Source organism: Eubalaena glacialis, chromosome 17 (assembly GCF_028564815.1).
Source record: "Eubalaena glacialis isolate mEubGla1 chromosome 17, mEubGla1.1.hap2.+ XY, whole genome shotgun sequence".
In the NCBI taxonomy this organism is placed as follows: Eukaryota; Metazoa; Chordata; class Mammalia; order Artiodactyla; family Balaenidae; genus Eubalaena; species Eubalaena glacialis.
The window spans coordinates 87,044,425-87,065,403 of NC_083732.1; the positions used below are offsets into that span (position 1 = coordinate 87,044,425).

At 64.2% G+C, this 20,979-nt stretch overlaps 2 protein-coding genes across 7 annotated transcripts in view; one reads left to right on the top strand and one right to left on the bottom strand.

Moving 5' to 3' along the window:
- PTP4A3 (protein tyrosine phosphatase 4A3) overlaps positions 1-8,728 on the top strand; it is a 34,205-nt gene extending 25,477 nt beyond the window's left edge. For 3 of the 6 annotated variants that reach the window (XM_061171917.1, XM_061171915.1, XM_061171914.1), the window contains exons 2-6: positions 1,611-2,543; positions 4,612-4,704; positions 5,933-6,063; positions 6,677-6,751; positions 8,522-8,728. In XM_061171917.1, coding sequence (XP_061027900.1) covers positions 2,439-2,543; positions 4,612-4,704; positions 5,933-6,063; positions 6,677-6,751; positions 8,522-8,639 — 522 coding nt within the window. In that variant the 5' untranslated portion in view covers positions 1,611-2,438 and the 3' untranslated portion in view covers positions 8,640-8,728. Of the gene's footprint in view, positions 1-156; positions 486-1,610; positions 2,544-4,611; positions 4,705-5,932; positions 6,064-6,676; positions 6,752-8,521 lie in introns of those variants that run through there. The other 3 variants (XM_061171918.1, XM_061171916.1, XM_061171919.1) reach the window with 3 other exon arrangements.
- Positions 8,729-10,533: 1,805 nt separating this feature from the next.
- LOC133077066 (maestro heat-like repeat family member 5) overlaps positions 10,534-20,979 on the bottom strand; it is a 64,344-nt gene continuing 53,898 nt past the window's right edge. The window contains 12 exon segments of the mRNA XM_061171737.1: positions 10,534-10,648; positions 11,380-11,509; positions 11,635-11,654; positions 11,702-11,795; positions 12,050-12,124; positions 12,332-12,434; positions 12,565-12,687; positions 13,277-13,432; positions 14,012-14,192; positions 17,779-17,918; positions 18,596-18,710; positions 19,169-19,306. Coding sequence (XP_061027720.1) covers positions 10,534-10,648; positions 11,380-11,509; positions 11,635-11,654; positions 11,702-11,795; positions 12,050-12,124; positions 12,332-12,434; positions 12,565-12,687; positions 13,277-13,432; positions 14,012-14,192; positions 17,779-17,918; positions 18,596-18,710; positions 19,169-19,306 — 1,390 coding nt within the window.

The following is a 20,979-nucleotide window of genomic DNA, read 5'->3' on the forward strand; positions in this document are numbered from 1 at the left end:
AGCCAGGCCATATGCCCTTGCCCCCGGGGTCTCCCCAGGTGCCCAGCAGCTATGGGCGGTGAGGTGGCGGGTCAGGCCCTTGGAGAGGCCTGTAGTCCTGTGGCTTCCTTGGGCCTTTGCCCTCCTTTCCTTCTGGTAAACACACACGCACACAGGAACAGCCCTCAGCCCCAGGAGGGGCAGGTGTTCGTGTGCTGCTCAGGGCGCCCGCGGCTGGCTCTTTCCTTGCCTGCACTGGGAGCCGAAGCTCGCTCTGGGATGGTGCGGGATCCCTTCTCCCTGTCTTTTGCCCCCTCCCCGGGGACGCCCGCGTAACCCTCCTAGACAAGGCACGGAGCAGAGTGTGAGCCTGGGAGCAGCGCTGGAGGCCCTCCACCACGTCCGGGTCCCAGCTGCGGGTTGAGCTGTCTGCACCCAGGTTGAGGCTCCAGGGGCCCAGCCGGCCTGGTGGGCAGCTGGGGAAGGGGGTGCTGGGCGGGGCAGAGGTAAGAGTTGTCTGCCGCGGGGGATGGAGGACCTGCCGGGTGAGCAGGTGGGATTGGGCCAAGCCCCGTGGCCAGGGGGGGTCTGCTGACCACTGGGTTGTGCCGGAGGGACCTTGGCAGCATCTCGTTTGGCCCCTCACTGTACAGATGGGGAAACTGAGGCCGGTGACGTGTCCAAGTCCTCCCAGCCTGTCTGTGCGGGTGGGAGTGAGGCTGGCTGGGTGCTCCTGCTGGGGCCCCTGGCCCTGGCCCTTTGGGGCCTAGAGAGTGAGAGACAGGCATGAGGTGCTTGATGGCTGTCTCTGTGGCCCAGCAGCGTCCCTCCTTGAGGCCCTGTCACAGCGGGACCCCACTCCTGGCCACCTGCACTGTTACCATCTTGGCAAGCACCTGGTGGCCGGCCCTGGCCCTTTGGCCCCTGTGGTCTGTCCCCGCTTCTCCGAGCTACTGGAGGGCAGAGCCGCTTGTTTACCTCTGGTGCGTGGCCAGCCCTGTGGGCGAGTGGTGGACGGTGGCCCAGGGCAGAGGCTGACTAGAGCCGGAGGTTTCCCCGGGGAGCCCTTGAGAGATGCGTAAGGTGGCGCATGGCTGTGAGTGAGGCTGCCACACCCTCACCCCGCTGTGCTCTGGTGCCTTGGCCTCCGCGCCTGAGCCCCTTTCCCGGAGGACCGGCTGGCCCAGAGCAGTGTGGGCTTGGAAATGCCACAGAGGCCGGTGTTCTGCAGAGGAGGGGGTGACTGTCCCGGGGTGGGGGTGGGCATCCTGGGGTGCCCGGGCTCAGGGGATGGGGGCTGGGCCTCTGTTACCACAGACTGCCCTGAAATCCGTGTGTCGGGGTTCAGCACGCTCCCGGGGGAGGGGTGTGTCCCTCCCTCCGTCCCTCTCTGCCCTGTCCTGGTGGCTGTCCTGTCACCTCAGGGCTCTGGGTCAGCCCTGGCAGGAGCCGTCCTTCTTTGTGCTCCCAGATGGGGAAACCAAGGCCCAGGGAGGGTGGCTCGCTCAGCGTGGCCTTGCAGCAGGGCCCGGGAGAAGCATCGGCCGGGACCCCGGCCGGGACCCCTCCTGGGAGTTGGGGCGCCCAGGGACCCCTTTCCTTTTCATTTCTTTTTCTCCCCTCCTCCCCAGACGCTGCCTGCCGCTGACCAGCCCGGGATTTATGGAGAGGGCCTCAGAGGGCCACTCTGAGTGTTGCTGCGGCCAGCATCGCCGCCGCGCCTGCTGCTGAGGCACCGCGCCTCCGGCCCTCACCATTGCCCTCGCCCGCCCATGGCCCCCGCCGCCCGGCCCGGGGCCGGCTCTGCCGCCTGAGCCCCCTGCCCCCTTCCAGGACTCGCCGTACCCCGATGGGGTAACGTGACGGAGGCCCCGTGTCCCAGCCGCCTGTACCCACCCCAAGGCCGCCCCGTTGGTTCAGTTCGAGTTCATTCTTCCTTTGGTCCTTGGGGGTTTGGGGCCTTTGAGTGAAGGCGGCCGTTGACCTGTCCACGGATGCAGACGGGGCGTCCCCAGCGACAGGACAGCGCTGGCCACGGCCACAGCGGCCGGACTCACTTTGGGCTTTTTCGAGTTTTCTTTGCTGACTGTTTTTGGTTGTCATTATTTTTGCTTTTGCCCCCTTGTAATTATCCAGCTCCGAGAGACAGGAGCTTGGGCTGGTCCATTTTACTTCCAGGGGGCTCTTTCGTTCCTTTCGTTTTTTAAAGAGTTGGGTTTTCTTTTTTAATTATCCACCCGTTAATCCGGGCAGCATCCTCCCCCCTCCCAAGTATTTGCACAATATTTGTGCGCGGTGTGGGGGGCAGGTTTTTAAAGAAGCGTTTTCTCTCTCTTGGACGGGCACAGGGATCTCGTTGTCCTTGGGTTCTGGGGCGTTGCCGGGGCCTCCTCCCACCCGCGTCCCCGGCCCCGCCTGCAGCGCCTTCCCCGGCGCCGCCCCGCCTTTGGGGCGCAGCCATGGCGCGGATGAACCGGCCGGCCCCCGTGGAGGTCAGCTACAAGAACATGCGCTTCCTCATCACGCACAACCCCACCAACGCCACCCTCAGCAGCTTCATCGCGGTGAGTGTCCAGCACGTCCGGCCGCGCGGCCGGGGGCCTCCCGAGGGCCGCAAAGCTGTCGGCCCAAGGACCGCGCTCGGGAGCGGAGCTGCCAGCCTGGTCACAAGGTCCCCGGGGGGCACCCGAGGGTGTCCTTCCTGCAGAGCTGGTGTGAGGACTGCGGGGGCATCAGCTGGGCCCGCTGGGGCCTGCAGGGTGGGCAGCGGGAGTCCACGCTGCACGAACAGAGGCAGGTTCAGAGGTAGGAGGAGAAACGGGCCTCGCCTCCTCAGGACGTCACCTGTGGCCGGGGCAGTCCCGAGCCCTTTGCTGGCCGTTCGGCCTCTGTGCAGAGGCTGAGCGAAGGAGGAGGGAGGGTCCCCCAGGTGAGGAGTGGCTGCTTAAACAGCCTGGACACAGGCGGTTGCAGGCGGCTGGGGCACGAAGGCCAGCTCCATGGCCAGCCCAGGCGGCAGGAAGCCCACCGGCGGTGGGGGAATCCTTGGGTTGGAACAGGCCAGCTGGGGGCTTCAGGCCACAGATATCTGTGTGATGAGGGGCTGGGCGGGAGTCCGAGGCGGCCACGGGAGAGAGTGACCACTGTACCCTGAGAGCCAGCAGGTTGAGGTGTGTGCTGCTCATGGCCCAGCGGATGGGGCCAGATGTGTCTGCGGAGCCTGCGGTTCTCCACGTGGCCCCTGCAGGAGACTGGCCTCTGTAGTGCTCCTTGCTGTTTGCAGAGCCTGTGGCTGTGTGCAGGGCCATTTGTGGGCTCAGACCTCCAGCCATTCCCACTGCAACATGAGAAAAGCTCCCTTGAGCGCTTGTCATGGTTGAACAGGGGCCTGGGCACGAGAGGACTTCAGCAACTCCATAGAAAGAGGCAGTGCGCGCCCTGCCATTGGGGGACCTGGACCCTGGACATCGAGCTGGGACCCTGTAGGGGAGGGCTGGCCCCCTGTATAGCCTGTGATTAGGGTCAGGGCTGAGTGTGACCAGGATCAGTGCTCAGTGTGTGATGAGGGTCAGGACTCAGTGTGGGACCAGGGTCAGAGCTCAGTCTGTCACTAGGGGCAGGGCTGAGTGTGTGACCAGGGTCAAGGCTTAGAGTGTGACCAGGGTCAGGGCTCAGTGTGTGACCGGGGGCAGCGCTCAGTCTGTGATGAGGGTCAGGGCCCAGCCCTGGGCTGGGTGGAAGCACCCTCGGCTGCAGGCACAGAGGGATCTGAGGTACCCCTTCGGCCTCAGAGCCCTGCACCACCGCCCCCTGCTCCCCGCATTCTCAGAATAGCTCTGTGCTGTCCTCACTGTGTCCAGTGTCCCCGTCACATGATGAGCAAGGTCCAGCAGCTGATTCCTCACTGCTCCTAAAATAGCTGCTGGGAGCAGGTCGGGGTGGGTGCAGCCCCGGCACGTGGACCCCATGGAGTGGAGCCCTCCACCCCAGCGTATAAATATCCCTACGCCTGGCTGTGAACTGCCTTGACCTTCTCCCTGGTAGCCCGGGGCTTCCCCGCTGGTGTGCAGGGCCTGGCTCCCTCCTGGGTGCCATCTGGGCAGGTGCCTGCCCTCCCCGCCCCGAGGCCTGCCCCGCCGAGACTCTGAAGGCCCCTGATTGGGGTCTGGCTATGTCCCTTGACTGGACTTGTCCCTGCAACCTTGGCTGGGAGGGCTGCCCAGAGCAGGGACCATGCAGGGGCTCACGTGTGGGCTGATGGTGTCTTATCCCTGCCTGGGGAGCCAGGATCTTTGCCTGGAAATTGCTGATGTGATCTGGGGTCCTGAGCACCCGAGAGGAGGGAGGTCGTGCTAGGAAGCTGGCTCCCGGCTGAGTAGCCACGATGGCAAGGAGGGTCGGTGGGGACACCCTCCCTGCTGCTGGTTGGGCCCAGGGACAGTTGCCCCAGGAGCATCAGGAAAGACTGTCCCACCCTCGGCAAGTCACTGAGCCTGAAAGTCAGTGAGCCACTGGGGATTCACGCTGGGCATCAGCCTTTCTGTCTGGTCAAGGGGGGCATGGCCTGGTCAGGGGGTCCGCAGCCCTGAGCCCCGCAGCCCCGGCTCAGCCCTGCCTTCCTCCCCCTGCCAGGACCTGAAGAAGTACGGGGCCACCACCGTGGTGCGTGTGTGCGAAGTGACCTACGACAAGGCCCCGCTGGAGAAGGACGGCATCACCGTCGTGGTGAGGGCTGCGTGCTGCCGCGCGGGGTCGGGCGGTGGAGGTGGCTGGGGCCCCTCACTGGGAAGCAGGCACGCGTGGCCTGTCTGCGTGCCCCCTGCCGCGCCCCCCTCGCCGTGTTCGTGCCCAGGCCTCATCTCTAAGGGTCTGGGCTGCCTCAGGGGCGCATCTCTGTCTCCCTGCCTGGCGTTCGGGGCCCTGTCGCCGGGCAGCAGGTGCCTCCGGGAGGGTGGGCTGGGGGCACCTGGCGGGCCCCTGGGGAGGCTCTACCGAGGCCGTGGGGAGGGACCCTGGGGGCTGTTTCCTGGGTCCCCGGTGCTGGGGACCGATGTCTAGGCGGCAGGCCCTGTGGGATGGGCCACGGGTTTCCCGGTGCCTCGACCAGAGCCCTGGGGCCAGCCCTCTGGGGAGGACGCCGAGCCAGGCGACCGTGGTGAGAGTGGTGGAAGGGTCGGAGCCTCGGGGTCAGACGGGCCTGCCTGAGTCCCGCCTCTGCCCCTTCCCCGCTGAGTGACCCCACGTTCCTCACCTGTAGAGCGTGGGTGCTTGAAAGGCACCAGGTGAACGCTGTAAAGCGGCCCGTAGCACAGGGAGTCCGCAGCCTTTCCCACCCCTCCCACTGCAGCAGGAAGGATTTGGGTTAGACTTACAGCAGCCAGGCAGACCGGTTTCCTCCAGGGGTTGCTGAATCCGGAGTCCGGCAACAGGATTAGATGACCCGGGGGCCTAGCCTTGGTGGGCACATGTGGATGCACTAAACGGCACTAAGTCTGCTCCACTGGACTTAAGTGTCTCCATCCTCACTGGGCCCGGCCTGCTCTGTGCAGCTGTGCTGGGGGCTGGGGACACAGACAGGCACATGTCAGCCACGTTTGTGGGCCAGACCCCTTGGGCCTCCTGACCCAGAACCTCTGAGGCTGGGTGAGGGTCAGGCTTTGACCCCAGAATCGCAGTGTGGGCTCATGGGGAGGGGAGTAGGGCTCCCGGGGCTCCTCAAAGAAAAGAGCAGGGTGTTCCGGGGAGGCTTCCTGGAGGAGAGGACGGCTGAGGGAGCGGAGAGGATGAGGAGGAGCCTTGCAGCGGGGAGCTCCCTGGCCCTGTGCCCTGACCCTCACCCTCGTGGGCTCCCGACATCCTCTGCGCTTCTCAGAGTGCCCGTGGGCAGGCCGGCCTGTGCCCCTCACCCCACCTTCCGGTGTGGAGGGCCCTCACGGGCTGCTTCCTTCTGCAGGACTGGCCGTTTGACGACGGGGCGCCTCCACCCGGCAGAGTGGTGGAGGACTGGCTGAGCCTGCTGAAGACCAAGTTCTGTGACGACCCCGGCAGCTGCGTGGCTGTGCACTGCGTGGCCGGCCTGGGACGGTGAGCTGGCCGGGCAGGGCAGCTGGCTTGAATTTGGGGACCCTGTGGCCTGGCTCACTCTCGGATGTGGGTGCTGAACCCACATCACACATGACCTCCTTCCTTGGAAGTTCCCAGACCTGGGCGGGGAGGAAGTCCTTCCCAAAGTCTGACCCTGCTCCCTCCTGCTGTGGTTGGGACTGTGCACTTGAGCAGGAAGGAACTGCCAGCTCCGCCCCTCTCCAGGCACAAAGGCCCTGCCCCCAGCAAATAGCCTGGGTTTCACTGAAGGACCCAGGCGGTGGAATCCCCATTTGCAGAGGGACTGGCTGAGTGGGGTTGATAGCCAAGAGGCAATCTCTTATCCACAACCAGACCTAAGCCCAGCGCTTCGCTCTTCCTCCTTCAACCCTCCCACCAACATATTTACACACAAGGAGCCTGAGGCACAGAGAGGTTGCCTGGCTCACCTGAGGTCACACAGCAGGGTCGGGAGGAGCAGGGCACTGGGGGAGTCTGGGCAGCCCTCAGGCCCCGAGGGGGAAGGCATTGCTCTGTGTCTTCAGTAGGCGGCCTGTCAGGGGACGGGTTGGGAGCAGAGGCTCGGCTGATCTGGTTCTGCTGTCCGCTCTAGGGCTCCGGTCCTCGTGGCTCTGGCCCTCATCGAGAGCGGGATGAAGTACGAGGACGCCATCCAGTTCATCCGACAGTGAGTGGCCCGTGGGGGAGGGCGGTGGTGAGTGCTCAGGGGTCCGGGTTGAGGGAGCCCTTATCCTGTGCTCCCCACCCCGCAGGGGCCCAGTGCCCTGCCAGTGGGCACTCCTGACCCCTGGCCCTGGGGTGTCCTCTGAGGCATCCCCCAGTCCAGTGCAGCCTCCTATTGTGGTACCAACGCACCGCTCAGGCCGCCTGGCCCTGACTGAGGACTGGTCCCTGAGTGCGGCCTTCTCCCCTGGCTGGGAGGTATGAGTGAGGAGAGGCTACAGTGAGGGCCTGGCTGGTCCCATCTCTGTGGCCCGCGGCTCCTTCGGCCTGGGGCGCGGCAGTCAAGACAGGCTGGGCTGCGTTGAGTAACGAGCAGGCTCACGTAGGGAGGTGAGGCAAACAACTCTTTAAGCCTCCAGCACTCCTGATGTGGGGTGGCATTCTCCTTACCTGGGAGAGGAAGGACCCCCCAGAAGCCATCCAGCCCAGCCCCTCTGTGAAAGGAACCTCCTGTGGCACCCTGCCCACCTTCCCTAACACCCCAGGGACGACTGACACATGGGGGTCTTTCAGAGCCGCCCTTCCGAAGCCCTGGCCCCTGGGGCCTCTGCCCCAGCTTCTCAGCCCCCACGGGGGTCTCCCCCCCTCCCCCTCCTCGGGTGGGGGGCTCCTGTCTCTCCCACTGCTCCCGGGAAAAGAGCCCTGGTGGTGCAGGGTCCTGGGGTGTCAGCAGGGACAGTGGGGTGGATGGCAGAGGACCTGGGCCTGCGCTGGGCCCGAGCCCGCCCCCAGCCCAGCCACCGTGTGCGTGCATGCGTGCGTGTGTGTGCGTGTGTGTGTGTGCGTGTGTGTGTGAGAGAGAGACACGCACGCGCTCTGTGCCTGGGTGTGTTCTTGTGCTGCCTCCCCAGTGGCGGCTCCCAGGGCACAGCCGCCTCTTTCTCCCAGAGGCAGGCTTGTTTACCAGCCAGGCAGCCAGCCCTGCGTGCACCCATGGGAGCTCAGGCCTCCTCAGGAGCCCGGCACTCCTTCATACACGCGCACACACTTGCACACACAGACACACGCTGTTTCTCTCTGTGAGCCTGTGTGCAGCTCTGCGCCTTGGCGCAGATCCAAGGGGCACCAGGGCGAGGGCCAGGCCTTCACCAGAGCCCTTCTCGCACTCACCGCGGTGGCGGCTCCCCAGCTTGAGGCCCGAGGCCCGTGATGGGGGGCTGGGCCCAACCCGGCGACTCAGAGAAGCACAGGCTTGCTCCTCCCCCGCTCACGTTTCCTTGGCCAGAGCAAGTCTGGGGCCACGTCTGAGGTCACGGGCGGGTGGGGACAGATGACCTCCAGAAGCGCCCGGTGGGCAGCCCTAGGTGCCCTCACACCTGGGCACCTGAGGTCCACCTCCCCCCTCCTCTACTCCCCCTCCCAGCCAGCCGGGATGCCCAGGCTCCAGCCCTGCGGCCTCTGGGGTCCCAGGGCCTGGGGGTGAGGTGGTACCCAGGTAGACATGGGGGCCTTGGAGGGTGGGGGTCAGGGAGCCAGCCTTGGAGGAGGTGATAGCCAGGTGAGTCGAAGGCCAGCAGCGGTGACTGCAGGTGATGGGGGAAGGGTGATTCTGGCAGCAGGAGCAGCCTGGGCAAAGGCCTAGAGGTGGGACGGGCTCTGCTGGCTACGAGGACCCGCTCCAGCCCCACTGGAGTCTGGTGCCTCGAGGCCCTGCGGCAGGGCAGGCGGCCGAGCCGGGTCCCGCCTGATCCCCACCCCTGTTCCGTCTGCCCAGGAAGCGGCGTGGAGCCATCAACAGCAAACAGCTTACCTATCTGGAAAAATACCGGCCTAAGCAGAGACTGCGGTTCAAGGACCCACACGCGCACAAGACCAAGTGCTGTGTCATGTAGCTCAGGACCTTGGCGCCCTGGCCTCGGGCTCAGCGGTGCTCCATCTCCCTCCTCTCCAGACGCCTTGGCACACCCGCCACCAACGATCTGGCCCGCCCCACGCGCCCTTTGCTGTCTCCTGTCACCGTCCCCCTGCGTCTCTGTCCACACGCACGTGCAAGTGTGTGTGTGTGTGTGCTCGCACCACTGTCTGGTCCATCCTTCCTTTTGTCTACATGCCCCGCGTCTCTGTCTCTTCCTCAGTGCCCTATGTGTCTCCGTCTGCGCCCTCGGCTCCTTCTGTCCCTCTGAGGCTTAATTCCCCCCTAATCTCCCCCTCACCCCGCGTCCCTGGCTCTCCTGCCAGTGCCCTGCCCCTGGGCAGCTCTCCTCTTTGGCCCGTTTGTTTGGGGGCTGGTGTATTTTTTAACCACTGGGCCCGGCCCCTCCTCTGCAGCCCCTCACCCTGACCTGTTCTTGGCACCTTAAATTATTTGGTCTGGGGCGGTCAGATGTTCTGGACACTCGAAGGCAATAAAACCGGACCCTGTGGCTGTGTGTGCTTGGAGAGTGGGGTCGGGGGCCAGGCGGCCTCGAGGGGGCAGGCGGGGCCCTGGGAGGCCCCTGAGCAGGACGGGGCCGGCAGCCCCTCCGGCCGGCTGTGCTGGGGTGCCCCCTGGTGTCTACGCCGGGTCGCTGCGCTCCCTGGCTCAGGGGCAGGGGCCATCCCAGATAGAGCAAGGGCTGTGGCCTGAGCCGGCTCCGCCCAGTTGCCATGGTGCTGTTTCAGGGCCGGGTCACCAGCGTTGCTCCTATGCAGGACAGGGTGAGTCGCTTGGTAATTCCTTGGGGCTTGTGTCCAGTGGGGTGGCTGCCCTGCCCTGCCCCCACCAGGTGCCCTTAGAGGCCCAGAGCAGGGAGCGGGTGATGGTGGCCGACTGGGCCTGCCGTGATAGGTCAGAGTGTGTGTGGGAGGGGCAGGGTCTGCCTGGGGGCATGGGTTGCCCTGCTCCCAGCCTCCCCGTGTGCAGCTCTCAGCTCTGCACCTTCCCCAGGTGGGAGGGTGGCCCACCCACCAGCTCACAGGCCCTGTCTCCCCACCCCTGGTCTGCTGTGGCCGGCCTGGCAGTGAACTGTTGCCACTGGTACGGTTAATGGGGCACCTCCCGTGAGCCCGGGTCTAGAGCCCGCCGCCCTGCTGGCAAGGACTGGGCTCCCTCCACTTCAGACTTCTCCTGTCTCGGTTCCCCTGGGGGCTTGCCCAGTCACCCTCGGCTCCAGGAACCTGTTGGGTCCAGGCCCACCCAGCTCTAAGCTTTTACTAAACCAGACTTCCCAGAGGGAGGGTGAACTGGGGCCAGGTGGAGGGATGTGCGGGAGGCCTGCCTGCCCACTGCCTGGAGGTGGCCAGGGGGCAAGTGCTGGGTGAAACCAGGAAGACCCCCCCGTTTCAGGAGAGATGGCACTCCCACCCACCAGCTGGACTGAGGGGATCCTCCCCCTCAGGCCTCTTGGTCCTGAAGGAGTGCACCCCTCCCACCCAGGCAGGGGGTTGCAGCGGAGGAGAGATGGGGGGGGCACCCACGGAGGTCCGTGGACAAGATGGAGAGTCGTGAAAGGGCAAACCCACCCAGAGCTCCTCCTCAGGTGCCCTGTTCAGAGATGCACAGACGGGGAGACGGGGCTCCCAGGTGGAGAGGGGCCGCCAGCCCTACCGAGAGTTATTTCCTCCTTTCCCCAAACACACCCAAGAACACAAGTGAATCTGGGGCGTGTCCATGAAGTTGCTGTATTTTTTCAACCCACCATCCAAGTTTTGGGGTCTCCTGGGTGCCGGCCCTGTGCAGCCCCATCCCTGCCCCGAGGGGCTCACAGTCTAAGAGGGGTGGTGAGCCGGGTACGGGGGTGCCCGGCCTCAGGAGGGGCTGACGAGGGGCAGGGAGCCTTGTTTGGCAGGCCCTCGAGGGATGGGGCTTGTGGAGGTGCCGAGGCTGGGGATGTGGGCAAGGCACTCCGGGTGGAAGCTCTGCCTGGGCGGAGTGGGGAGGGTCAGGGAGGGCACGGGGCGGGGTGGGGGGGAAGGCGGGGGGCAGGCTGGGCTGGGCAGGACCTCCTGTTGGAGGGCGGCCGGCTGGGGTCCCGAGAGACACCCTGGGGGAGGCCCTAGGGAGGCCCTGTTTCACAGGCAGGGAAAGGGCCCACCTGCCCATAGCACAAGTGGAAAAACCAAGGCTGGGAGGGGAAGGACCTCCTGAAGGTCAGGTGGGTCTCCAGGGGCTCCCTGGGAGTCGGGGGACCCCTTCTACACTCAGCCCTCCAAGGGGTCTTGGAGGAAGGTCTTACTACCCATTTTACAGGTGGGACAGCTGAGGCTCAGAGAGCTGAGACCCTCGCCTCAGGCCACACAGCTCATCCAGGATGGGCCAGGCCCACAAGGAAGGTCTGACTCTGGGCCAGGCTGGTTCCACTGCCAACCCCAGTTGCCAGCCCTGACTGGACTCAGGAGGCTAGAGGTGGGGGTGGAGGGAGACATTGAGTCCCCTGGGCTGAGGGAGACCAGCCAAGGGGCCTCTTGCCCACCGTCAGCACCCCCGTGACTACGGAGCTCTAAGCTGGAGACAAACTGAATGCCGTCGGAGTGCCTTGGTGAATGGCTCCACTCAGCCGTGAGCCCCAAGGGCCAAGGCTGCCCTGGGAGTGCCCTCCCAGCGCCCAGGACACTGGCAGGCCATGGCTTGGGCTCTGGCCAAGGGGAGCCCACCTGATCTCCATGAGGGGAGGGGCTGTCATTTGCAGGGCGCTGCACAGACTTCCCAGTTTGTCTCGGGGGGGCATGGTCTCCCCGCCCTCCCCTAGGTCTGCCAGTGTCTCCTGGGGCTTGCCTGGTTCCCCTGGGGACCCACGGAATGGTGGGCAGGGAGCGTACAGGTGTGACGCATCTTTGTTGAATCTAGATCTTTCTTTCAAATGGAAAAATGTTATGCAACCAAGCTCTGTGTGGACAGGGCAGGGCTGCCTGACACGGTGAGCATGGGGCTGGGGGTGGGTGAGGAGGAAGGTGAGGGAGGACATCTGGAAGTCACCGCAGTCTGGCTGCCATCTGCTGAAGGAAGGAGGACTGCCTGGTGGCAAGTTCTTGGATGCCGGGCTCTGGGTCATTCTTAAGATCCTCAAAAGCTCCAGGAGAGGAGGGACAAGTCAGAGGTCCCCCCTGCGGTCCCGTCTGCCCACAGCCCCGCCCTGACAGGGCAGTGCCCTCATTCCCACCTGGGGTGCGGGGGGGGGCAGGTTGGCACCCAGACCCCACCTCCTGGACCTTCCAGGCCTGGGTCCTCCCCTTCCCCACTCCTACCCCCTCTCAGCCCCGCGTGTTTGGGGGTCCACCCTCCCTGCGACATGGGTGTGGGTGTGGACGGGCTGGGGCCACTTACTGCAGAACAGCAGCTTCGTGTCCATGTCCTTGACCATCTGGGACACGGCCTGGGGGTGGTGGCAGATGGTATAACCTGCGTGACAACGAGGAGCACGCTGGCCGGTGGATGAGGGCTCGGACCTGCTCCTGACCCTCCGAGGCGCCCCCCCCCCCGCCACCTTTCCTCTTGCCAGTGGCCCTCGAGCTCCAGCTGCAGTGGCGTGGCAGGCGCTGGGCGGGTGAGGCTCAGGGTGCTCAGGCGGGGCAGGCCCGGGGGTCCCTGAGCCCGGCCCCCACTCACCCATGAAGAGCGCTGCCCGGGTTTTGATGTGACGACGGTGGCTGTGCAGGTAGCTGAGGGCCTGTGCCAAGTGGATGCTGAGACCCTCCTGGCTGTGGCTCATCTGGGGAGCACGCCTGTCACTCGCCGGGCCCAGAGGGCTGGCCCCGCACAGAGCACGGACCGGAGCCCCAGCCCCGGGGATCCCGGCTCCTGGCCCCCCTCCCCTCCCGTCCCCCGCTGCGGCCCCTAACCAGGCAGCTCCAGAGGAAGTGGCGGGCGCTGAGGCTCGCCTCCCAGGTCGGCGTGCAGGAGAGGGTGTGCCGCAGCCGCCATCGGAGTAGCACTGAGCCGCGGTGGAAGGCGAGCTTGGCCTGCTGTGGGGACCGCAGGGGAGGGCCCGGGCTGGGGTGGGGTCTGAGGAAGCTGCAGCGCAGGCGCGGCCCCTCCTGGGCTCCTCGGCTCCTTCCCGCTGCCTGTGAGGCAGCGCTCAGTCCAACCACCTCCCTGGCCGCGGCACCAGGCCCCACTCGACCGAAGGCAGTACTCGACCCCCATCGGCTGGGAAACTGGCCGCTGGGAGCTCCAGGAAGGCTGAGCTGCGTCTTAATGGCCTGGCGTGGGGCACGGGCTGGCACACAGTAGGGCTCAGCCCATATCTCAGCAAGTTCAACAAGCAACCTGAGCCCCAACTACAGGCCAGGTGCTGGGGACACAGCAGTGAGCAGGACAGACAGTGTCCTGCCCACAGACGGCACGGCCACGTGTTTGCACGTGTGTGTGAGTGCACGTGTGTGAGTGCACGTGTGTGCACATGGGGAGGGGCAGGGAAACCAAGGAGGGGGCCAAACCTGCTGCCCCAGGGAGCACCCCCTGCCATCTGCAGACCCCCAGCCCCCCGCCCCCTGCCACCCGTGGGTCCCCAGCCCCGCCCGCCAAGGCGAAGGCCCATCGGGAGGCACTGACCGTGACGACGGCCCGGCAGCTGTCCTTCAGGTGCAGGAGCAGGGCCACCATGCTCTGGTGCACCTGGGTTCTCAGGCCACTGAGCTTTCTGCCTGTCACTGACGCCACCAGCTCCCCGGACAGTGCCATGGCCGCTGCCCGGATTCCATCCCGCTCCTGCAAGGCAGAGGCTCAGGGCCAGAGCCAAACCTGCCTGGGGGTCCTGACTCTCCACTTCGTGGTGGGGATGGGGCTCAGTCCCCTCAGCGGGACCCTTTCACCTGGGCTCAGGGCTCTCAGGGACAGGGCTCTGCCTTCCCCCTCAGACAGGGCTCCTGGGGAGGGTCACAGGCCATCCTCAAGGACCTGAAATCATTTCTCATGCTGACAATCACATCCTGACAACCCGAGTGTCATGAAAGCAGCTGGGGGGCGGGGCTTATCCCTCTAATTTCCCAGTGAAGGAAAATCTGCCGTTGCAAACGTGCTGACAGGTCAGGAAGGTGAGGACAGGTGGGGTTGGAGAGAATGGATGTCGGCGCTAGTTCAGCCCCAAGGAGAAGGGCGAGCGCCACCTGGTGGCCTCCCGGCTGGTCCACCAGCGCCGGTGCACACCCAGGGAGCTGCCCTGGACCTCCACCTCCCCGCCCCAGCTGGACCGTGGCCTGGGGTCCTCTCCGCCTTCGAGGAAGGGAGCGGGGGAGGCACGGGAGGGGCACGAGATGGGGGCGCTCGCCCCTCCCTGGGCGCACTCACGTCGTCGGAGAAGGAGCGGGCGTTGATGGCGATGCCAAGGCTCTGGGCCTCTGTGCTGTGTGCGCCCAGGCGGTGCAGCACGTCCGACACGGTGCCCATGACGCGCACCACCACCGGCTCGCCGCTGTGGAAGAAGCCGTCGAGGAAGGGCGCCGGCAGTCCACGGAACAGGCGTCCCCGGGGGAGGTGGGGCCGGTGGGCAGAGGGTGCTGGGACCCCTGCCTCTGCACCCCCCGCACCCCAGCCCTGCCGGGTAGACCCAGAACCAACTCAGACTCTGCCCTTCGCAGACCCCCATCCAGGCCTGGGCACCTGCACTGTCCCCCGCACCCTGCTGGATCCCGCCCTGGCTCTGCCCATGAGGGAAATGAGCTCCGAGCCCTGGTCTGTCCACTGGGAGCTGTCGACAGACTGCAGACAGGCTTCTCCTCCCTGAGCCACTGGGGGTCCTCCTGGGGTGAGGGGAGCATTAGCCCCGTGCTAGTTGGCTCCCAGGTCCTTCCTGTCTGTCCCCATGCTGGCCAGAGGGCCCTCAGCAAGTCCTGGAGACCACTCTTCCCTTCCTCTGCCCCACCCTGCCTTTACCCCCATTCCTGGCCTCCCCATGGGTGAGAGAGGGCCTGGGGGGCTGGAGGAGACAAATTTGGTCAGGTGGGCACACACTGAAGTCGCTGGCGAATCACATCATGGGGAGGTGGGTGCACCAGTGGTGGCTCCAGACCTTCTATGTCGCAATGACCATTTCCCATTTTTACATTACTTTAAAAGAAAAAACTAAGCTCATTTTCGGCCAATTCTTTCTGCTCCTCTTGTGTGCAGTGTGCTCATGAATTGTCTGGATGTACATGTCAGAAAGTGACATGTCAGCAAATGGATGTTTCCCACCATCAAGCCCCTTATCAATGGCTTGTGCAAACTAGGCTGACTTTACAACTTTTAAGCAAGTTTTAGGCAACTTCATTGGCTTCCTAAGCTGTATTTAGTTTTACAGTATTAAATTCATTTCAGTGACAAACACTTTCTGAGCACCAACTGGGGGCAGCCAGGGTGCTGGGACCCAGGTCTGGCAGTGGACTGGAGAAGGACCCAAAGTTAAACACACAACATGGCGTGTGTCAGTCAGTGACGAGTGGTATGAAACAGCAGGGCAGGGGTGGGACCGACTGGGGTGGAGGTACCAGCAGAGGTGGTGGTTATGAAGGTTTTAAAAAAATTATTTTATTTATTTATTTATTTATTGGCTGTGCTGCACAGCATGTGGGATCTTAGATCCCCGACCAGGGATCGAAGCCGTGCCCCCTGTATTGAAAGGCAGATTCTTAACCAGTGGACCACCAGGGAAGTCCCTAAAGTTTTAATTTTAAGTAGGATCAGAGCATTTGTTCCTGAGAAGGTGACAGCTGAGCAAATTCTTACGAAGAGGTGCTGGAAGAGCTTTCCAGCGGAAGGAGCAGCAAGTGCAAAGGCCCTGAGGCAGGAGCACGCCTGGGTGTTTGTGGGGTTTGTCGATCGGCTGAACAACCTTACTGTTTGGGGCTGGAGCAACTGGACGGGTGGAGCCCCCGTCACCTGAGGTGGGGGCTGCAGGAGGAGCTGTTTGGGGTGAGGGGTCCGCTGTGCACACGTTGGGTTTTAGATGCTGCTAGAATCCAAGCAGTTTGAGGGTCGAGGCTGGAGTTCAGGTCCACGTTTGGGATACAGGTTTGGGAGCAATTGGCCAACAGGTGGTACGTAAAGATTGGAGGAGACCACCAAGGGAGCAAGTGTAGACCAAGGAGAATGGCGGGAAAGGGTCCAAGAACAGGAGGAGGAACCAGTGAAGATGACAAGGCACCACCTTCGACGTGGGAGGAAAACCAAATGAGGGAGGGGTCCTGGGGCCAAGTGGACGGAAAGGTCACCCAGTCATGTGTGCTGACGGGTCCACTGCGGGGACGTCACAGGTGACCTGGACGGGAATGGTTTCAGGTCAGCTGTGGGTGGGAGGGATGCTAACTGGAGCGTGTCTGCCTTCCTTCGATGGCTACACTTGCAGCGTTTTCAGTTGAATTATTTCATTAATATGTAGGCATTACATTGGTAGCATCTTCTAAAAGCAAAATATAATTTCTAACAAGGACAAAAATGGCTGGGCGCCAGTCCTGAAAACAGCATCCAGATTTTCAATGTGATTGTCCCGTGACTGTCAGGTAGCTTTTAGCCTGGTTGTCTGGGTCCCCCCCCCCGCGAGGAGAGCAGTGGGATGGGTGGAGGGGGCCTTCCTTCTGCCTGCTGAGCTGGCCCCTTGTCCCCTGGTAAGAGGACCCCTTTGCGGCAGGGATGGACTTCCCCGGCCTCCTTGCGTGACCACTGGAGCAGAAGTGAGTGATCAACTTGCAGGTCGTGCCTCAAGGGGCAGGGTGTGCCTGCTGGCTGGAGTGGGCATGATGGTGGCCACCCAGGCCCTGCAGAGGAGGGCAGCACCCAGAATGGAGCACAGCAAACGAGGACCCCGCTCCCCTGGGGAGTGCAGAGCAGGACAGCCACAGCGGCGGGAGAGAGATGCACTTCTACCGTGTGTACGCGGTCGGTTTGGGTCTTTTGCATGTAGCTGCTCTCCGGTCTCCCAGTGCACACACCGGCACCCAGTTAGTGCGATTTGTGTTTGACGGTAGACAGAAGTGGACAGTCCTGCGGGGCCATTTGTTCTCATGGGCCCCAGCAGAGGGTGCCTCTCTGGCGTCTAGGGCAGCGACCGCGGCCCCTCCCTCAGTCCTGGGCCCCGCTCCATCCCTGCCCAGTTCAACGTGTCCCCACAGAAGCAGGCCTCCCTGGCTGGGGGGCTCACGGTGTGTTGTTTCCCCCAGCCCTGCTGTGGCTGCACCTCCCCTTGGGAACCATCCACCTTCCCTAGCTCTGGCCGTCCTGGTCTGGTAGCCCCTCTGCTCTGTCTTCTCTGTTCCTGCAGGTCCACACTCAGTGCGGGGCAGAGAGAAAGCACATGGACACTTCCTACTGATTGCCTGTCTGGGAGAACACCTGGGGACAGGTGTCTGGATGGCTGACCACTGACAGAATGAATGAACAAGTGAGAAAGCAAATGTGAATAACTGAGTGAAATGAATGAATGAAAGAAATAATAAAAGAATGACTCATAAATGAAGGACCCAAGGAACAAGAGGATGGGTGGATGGATGAGTGGGTGGATGGACGGATGGAGGGATGGAGGGATGAATGGCTGACTTTACGAATGGATGAGTGGGTAGGTAGGTGGATGAGCTGGGGGGCTGTAGATGGAACGGCCAGATCCCCCAAAGGCAGCATTGCGGGCCTTCCCTTCTGCCTCTTTGGCAATGCTCCAGATGTTCATTCATTACGGGATGTGGGTTGTCACGGTGACGGGTGGAATCGGGAGGGAGTGAAGCTGAGTCTGCAATGACTGGGGGGACCCGCCCATAAGATTCTCAGGGGAGGCTCCTGTCTGCAGGCCAGCCTTGGGGTGCCACCTGGTGGGCTCCTCCTGGGTGCCTGGAGGTCTGCAGGAGCGTCCGCCTATCCCCAGGCATGGTGGAGACAACGTCCTTCGGGAGTAGACACTGCACCCCTCCCGCAGCCCTGCCAAGAGGCCATCACCAGCGCCATTCTGCAAGTGAGGAAACCGAGCCCCAGAGAGGTGATTTTGTGTTCCTAGAGCCGGGATTCCAACCCAGTGGGCCTTGTCTGCACCCCGCACACCCGGCCGCTCTGGGGGTTGCTCCAGCCACGGCTCTCCTCACCCTCTTACCTTCTCTGGGTGGAAGAGGATGTTTCCCAGGCCCTGCAGGCTCAGCACGCGGACCTCGGGGCTGGGGTCCCTGAGGCTTCGGGCCAGCATGGTCAGGGCGGCCTGTTTGGGGAGCACCTCCAGCAGGGCAGGGCTGTAGAGGAACTGGGTGGCCCCCGGGGCAGGCGGGTCAGTCCTGGCACCCTCTCCTAGGGGCCCTCATCTGTGTCTGGGAGCAGGGCTGTAGGACCAGGGCCTGGCAGGCGGTTTGGGGAGGGTGGCTGACCTGCTCCCTCCGGGTATCTTGGTTAATGAGTATTTGAAACCCACCTCCAAGCTGGTTCGATCCTTCAGTGTATAGCTGGGGAGACTGAGGCCCAGAGGGGGAAAGGGCCTTGTCTGAGGTCACACAGCGAGGCTGGGAGCAACATACATCAACAGCCTGGCTCGTGGGGCACTTGGGGACAAAGCCTCATGGAAGGAGGCCCAGACATTCCTCTAGCAGGGTGGGGTGGGGAGAAGCACCAGGCTTTGATTGGGGTCTCTTTCTACTCTTTCACTGCCCTTTTGGCTTCACAGTCCCAGGGGTGGGACCTCGAGTCATCAGGGAGGGGGGTGGGTGGAAAGACAGTCCCCCCAGGCTGCAGGCTGAGGGGGGCCTGGGAGGTGCGGACCCAGCCAGAAGCCCCCGACCGCGGGCCCCAAGGAGCTGGAGGCGGGAAGGAGGGGTGTGAGGGGTTTGTTGGGCAAGTGAGGTCCTGGTGTGGTTCTGGCGGCGGCTGAGGCAGCCGGACGAGGGGGCTCAGGCTGTCTCTGAGGGGCCCCCCTCCCCGCACCCAGGCCCCCGTGAGGATGATGATGGCTGCCTTCCTCCCCCGCTCCTCCTGGCTCCGCAGGTGGGGTAGCCGCTGGATGATCAGTGCCTTGACTTGCTTGCAGCGGTTCTGCACCGTGGCCCTGGGCGCAGGCGAAGGGCAGGGGCAGGGCTTGGGCTTGCGGACGCAGCCCCGTGTCCCCCCACCCCACACAACCCAACCCAGGGGCCAGGCGGCCAGAGATGTTGCTGAGTGTGGGTGGGCACATCTCTCTTCGACCGTTTCCTGCTCCCTTTGCACCCACTGGCCGCCCACTGGCTGCCGGGCCCGGGCTGAGCATGGGATGGACAGGGGAGCAGACTTGGCCCTTGTCCCCTAGGAGGCCTCAGGCCGGGGGGAAGACGCCTGCATCCTAGGCTTCCAGGGTGTGCGCGTGAGATGGGGGCGGGGCGCCCGTGCTTTCCATGCTCTGCGTGCACACGCGTGAGTCCGTGGGGCTGTGCTTGCAGGCAGACCCTGGAGGTACGGCAGTCCACAGCCTAGCCTTCTGGGCAGCGGTGACCCGGGCAGTCCGTTCCCCTGGCCCAGCCCCGCCCCTACCTGGCGAGAAGGCCCACGCCCTGCGGGTCGGTGTGGGTGGTGGCGAAGAGGTCCCAGGCTCCCTGCAGCTCCAGGTGGGCAAAGTCCTGCCAGTGTCCGGTGGCGGGCAGCAGGCCCTGCAGTGCACCCAGCGACGTGCTGTGGCAGAGCAGAGGGGTCCCCAGCCAGCCGCGCCCCTGGGGAGGGTGCCCAGCTGCCGCGGGCGGAAAGGTGCCTTGTGGTTCCTGTGTGCACTCAGGTCCCGGCAGCACTGGGGCCTCCCGGGGGCAGCTCGTTCCCGGCCTCCTTCAACAGAGATGTCGGGGCGCAGGATGGGGGCGGGCCCGGTTGCGGAGCAGGAAACTGGAGGGGGCCTCCTGGGAGGCGTGGGTCCAGGGGGAAGCTCGAGACAGGTTTGGCACGTGGTCAGTGTGAGGTGCCCACGGCTGGCTTTCCAGGGCTGGAGAGAGAGAGCTAGGAGACACCGGGGACAGGTGGTTTCCCCAGTTGCAGGGTGGAGGGGGTCCCAGCGGAGCCTCGATGGGCGGTGCCGTTTAAACGTGGGGCTGAGAATGCAGAGGGGCCCCGGCAGGGGAGGAGGACGGCGGGGGTGTGTGTCATGGGGGCCCGGAGGAGGGTCCATCTGTAGCTCCTGAGGATGCGGGGAAACCAAGTCCACTGGCCGCGTGCTCGCGTGGACTCAAGAAAGAGAGCCGGCCCCGGAGCACGGCGGGACGGGGTGCGGGTCAGGGACCGCGCTGCCCATGCCCCATCCAGGTCACACAGCCTGGCCAGGGGCCGCAGAAGCGGGGTGCGGGTCAGGGACCGCGCTGCCCGTGCCCCATCCGGGTCACACAGCCTGGCCAGGGGCCGCAGAAGCAAAGTGCGGCCAGGCCGCGGGCTCCAAACCTGCACAGTGGTGTCGAGCCACGGGCTCTGGGCTGCCCCGGGCCCTGCAGGCAGCGCACGGGCGGAGGGCCCGGGAATAGCTCGGTGGCCTGTCTCCCTGCCCAGCCACCCCGCGCCTGCTGGCGTCACCTGGACGTGTGAGCGCCCCCAGAGTGAGGCTGTCAGCTTGGGCCAGGCACAACTCTGATCAGATTTGCAAAACCAAATGTGAAGGGATGAAATGCCACTCCGTGAAAGTCCCCAGTGGGGCCGACTCAAATGTCAGCTGGCCTGTCATCTTGCCCCCAAGCCGTGCCACTAAAAAGAGGCTGCGTTTTCCAGGTCGCTGGTCTCAGCCAGAGTGAGGCCGGTTTCAGGAGAAGGCGACTCTGGGCACAGTGGCATTTTGTTTGCTCTGTGATGAGTCTCAGAAGCTTCTGGTCCTGGGGCACGTTGGAAATCGCCTCTCACGGTTGCTGTGTCCCTGCACCACACCAGGGCTTCTGGAAAGATGGCGTTTGGCTGATTTGGGCATTCTTGGGACTCCCTTGCTGACTCTCGGGGTGAACAGCATCACTTGTGGGGCCCTAAAGCCTAAGACCACCCCCAGCCCAGGACCCCCGGCAATGCACAGTGATCCATGTTGCCTGAAATCCATGCCGCTCCTTGACCGACAGAAGACGGAGGCCCTCAGATCCGAGCCCGGCCATGCAGGAGTCCCCTCCCTTCCTCCTGGGGTGACGTCGTGCCCTCCTTCAGCCTCACCCCAGGGATGCCTGGGGCAGAGCGATTTTGAAGATGAGGGAGGGCTGGAGGGCAGGATGCAGAGGTGCAGGGAGCCTGCGGGGTTCACACAGAGCTAGGGCTTCCTATGCATCAGTGCCACGGGACACGGACCGCTGTTGTCCCAGGGGGATGAGGGAATGGAACGCGCTCCTTTCCTT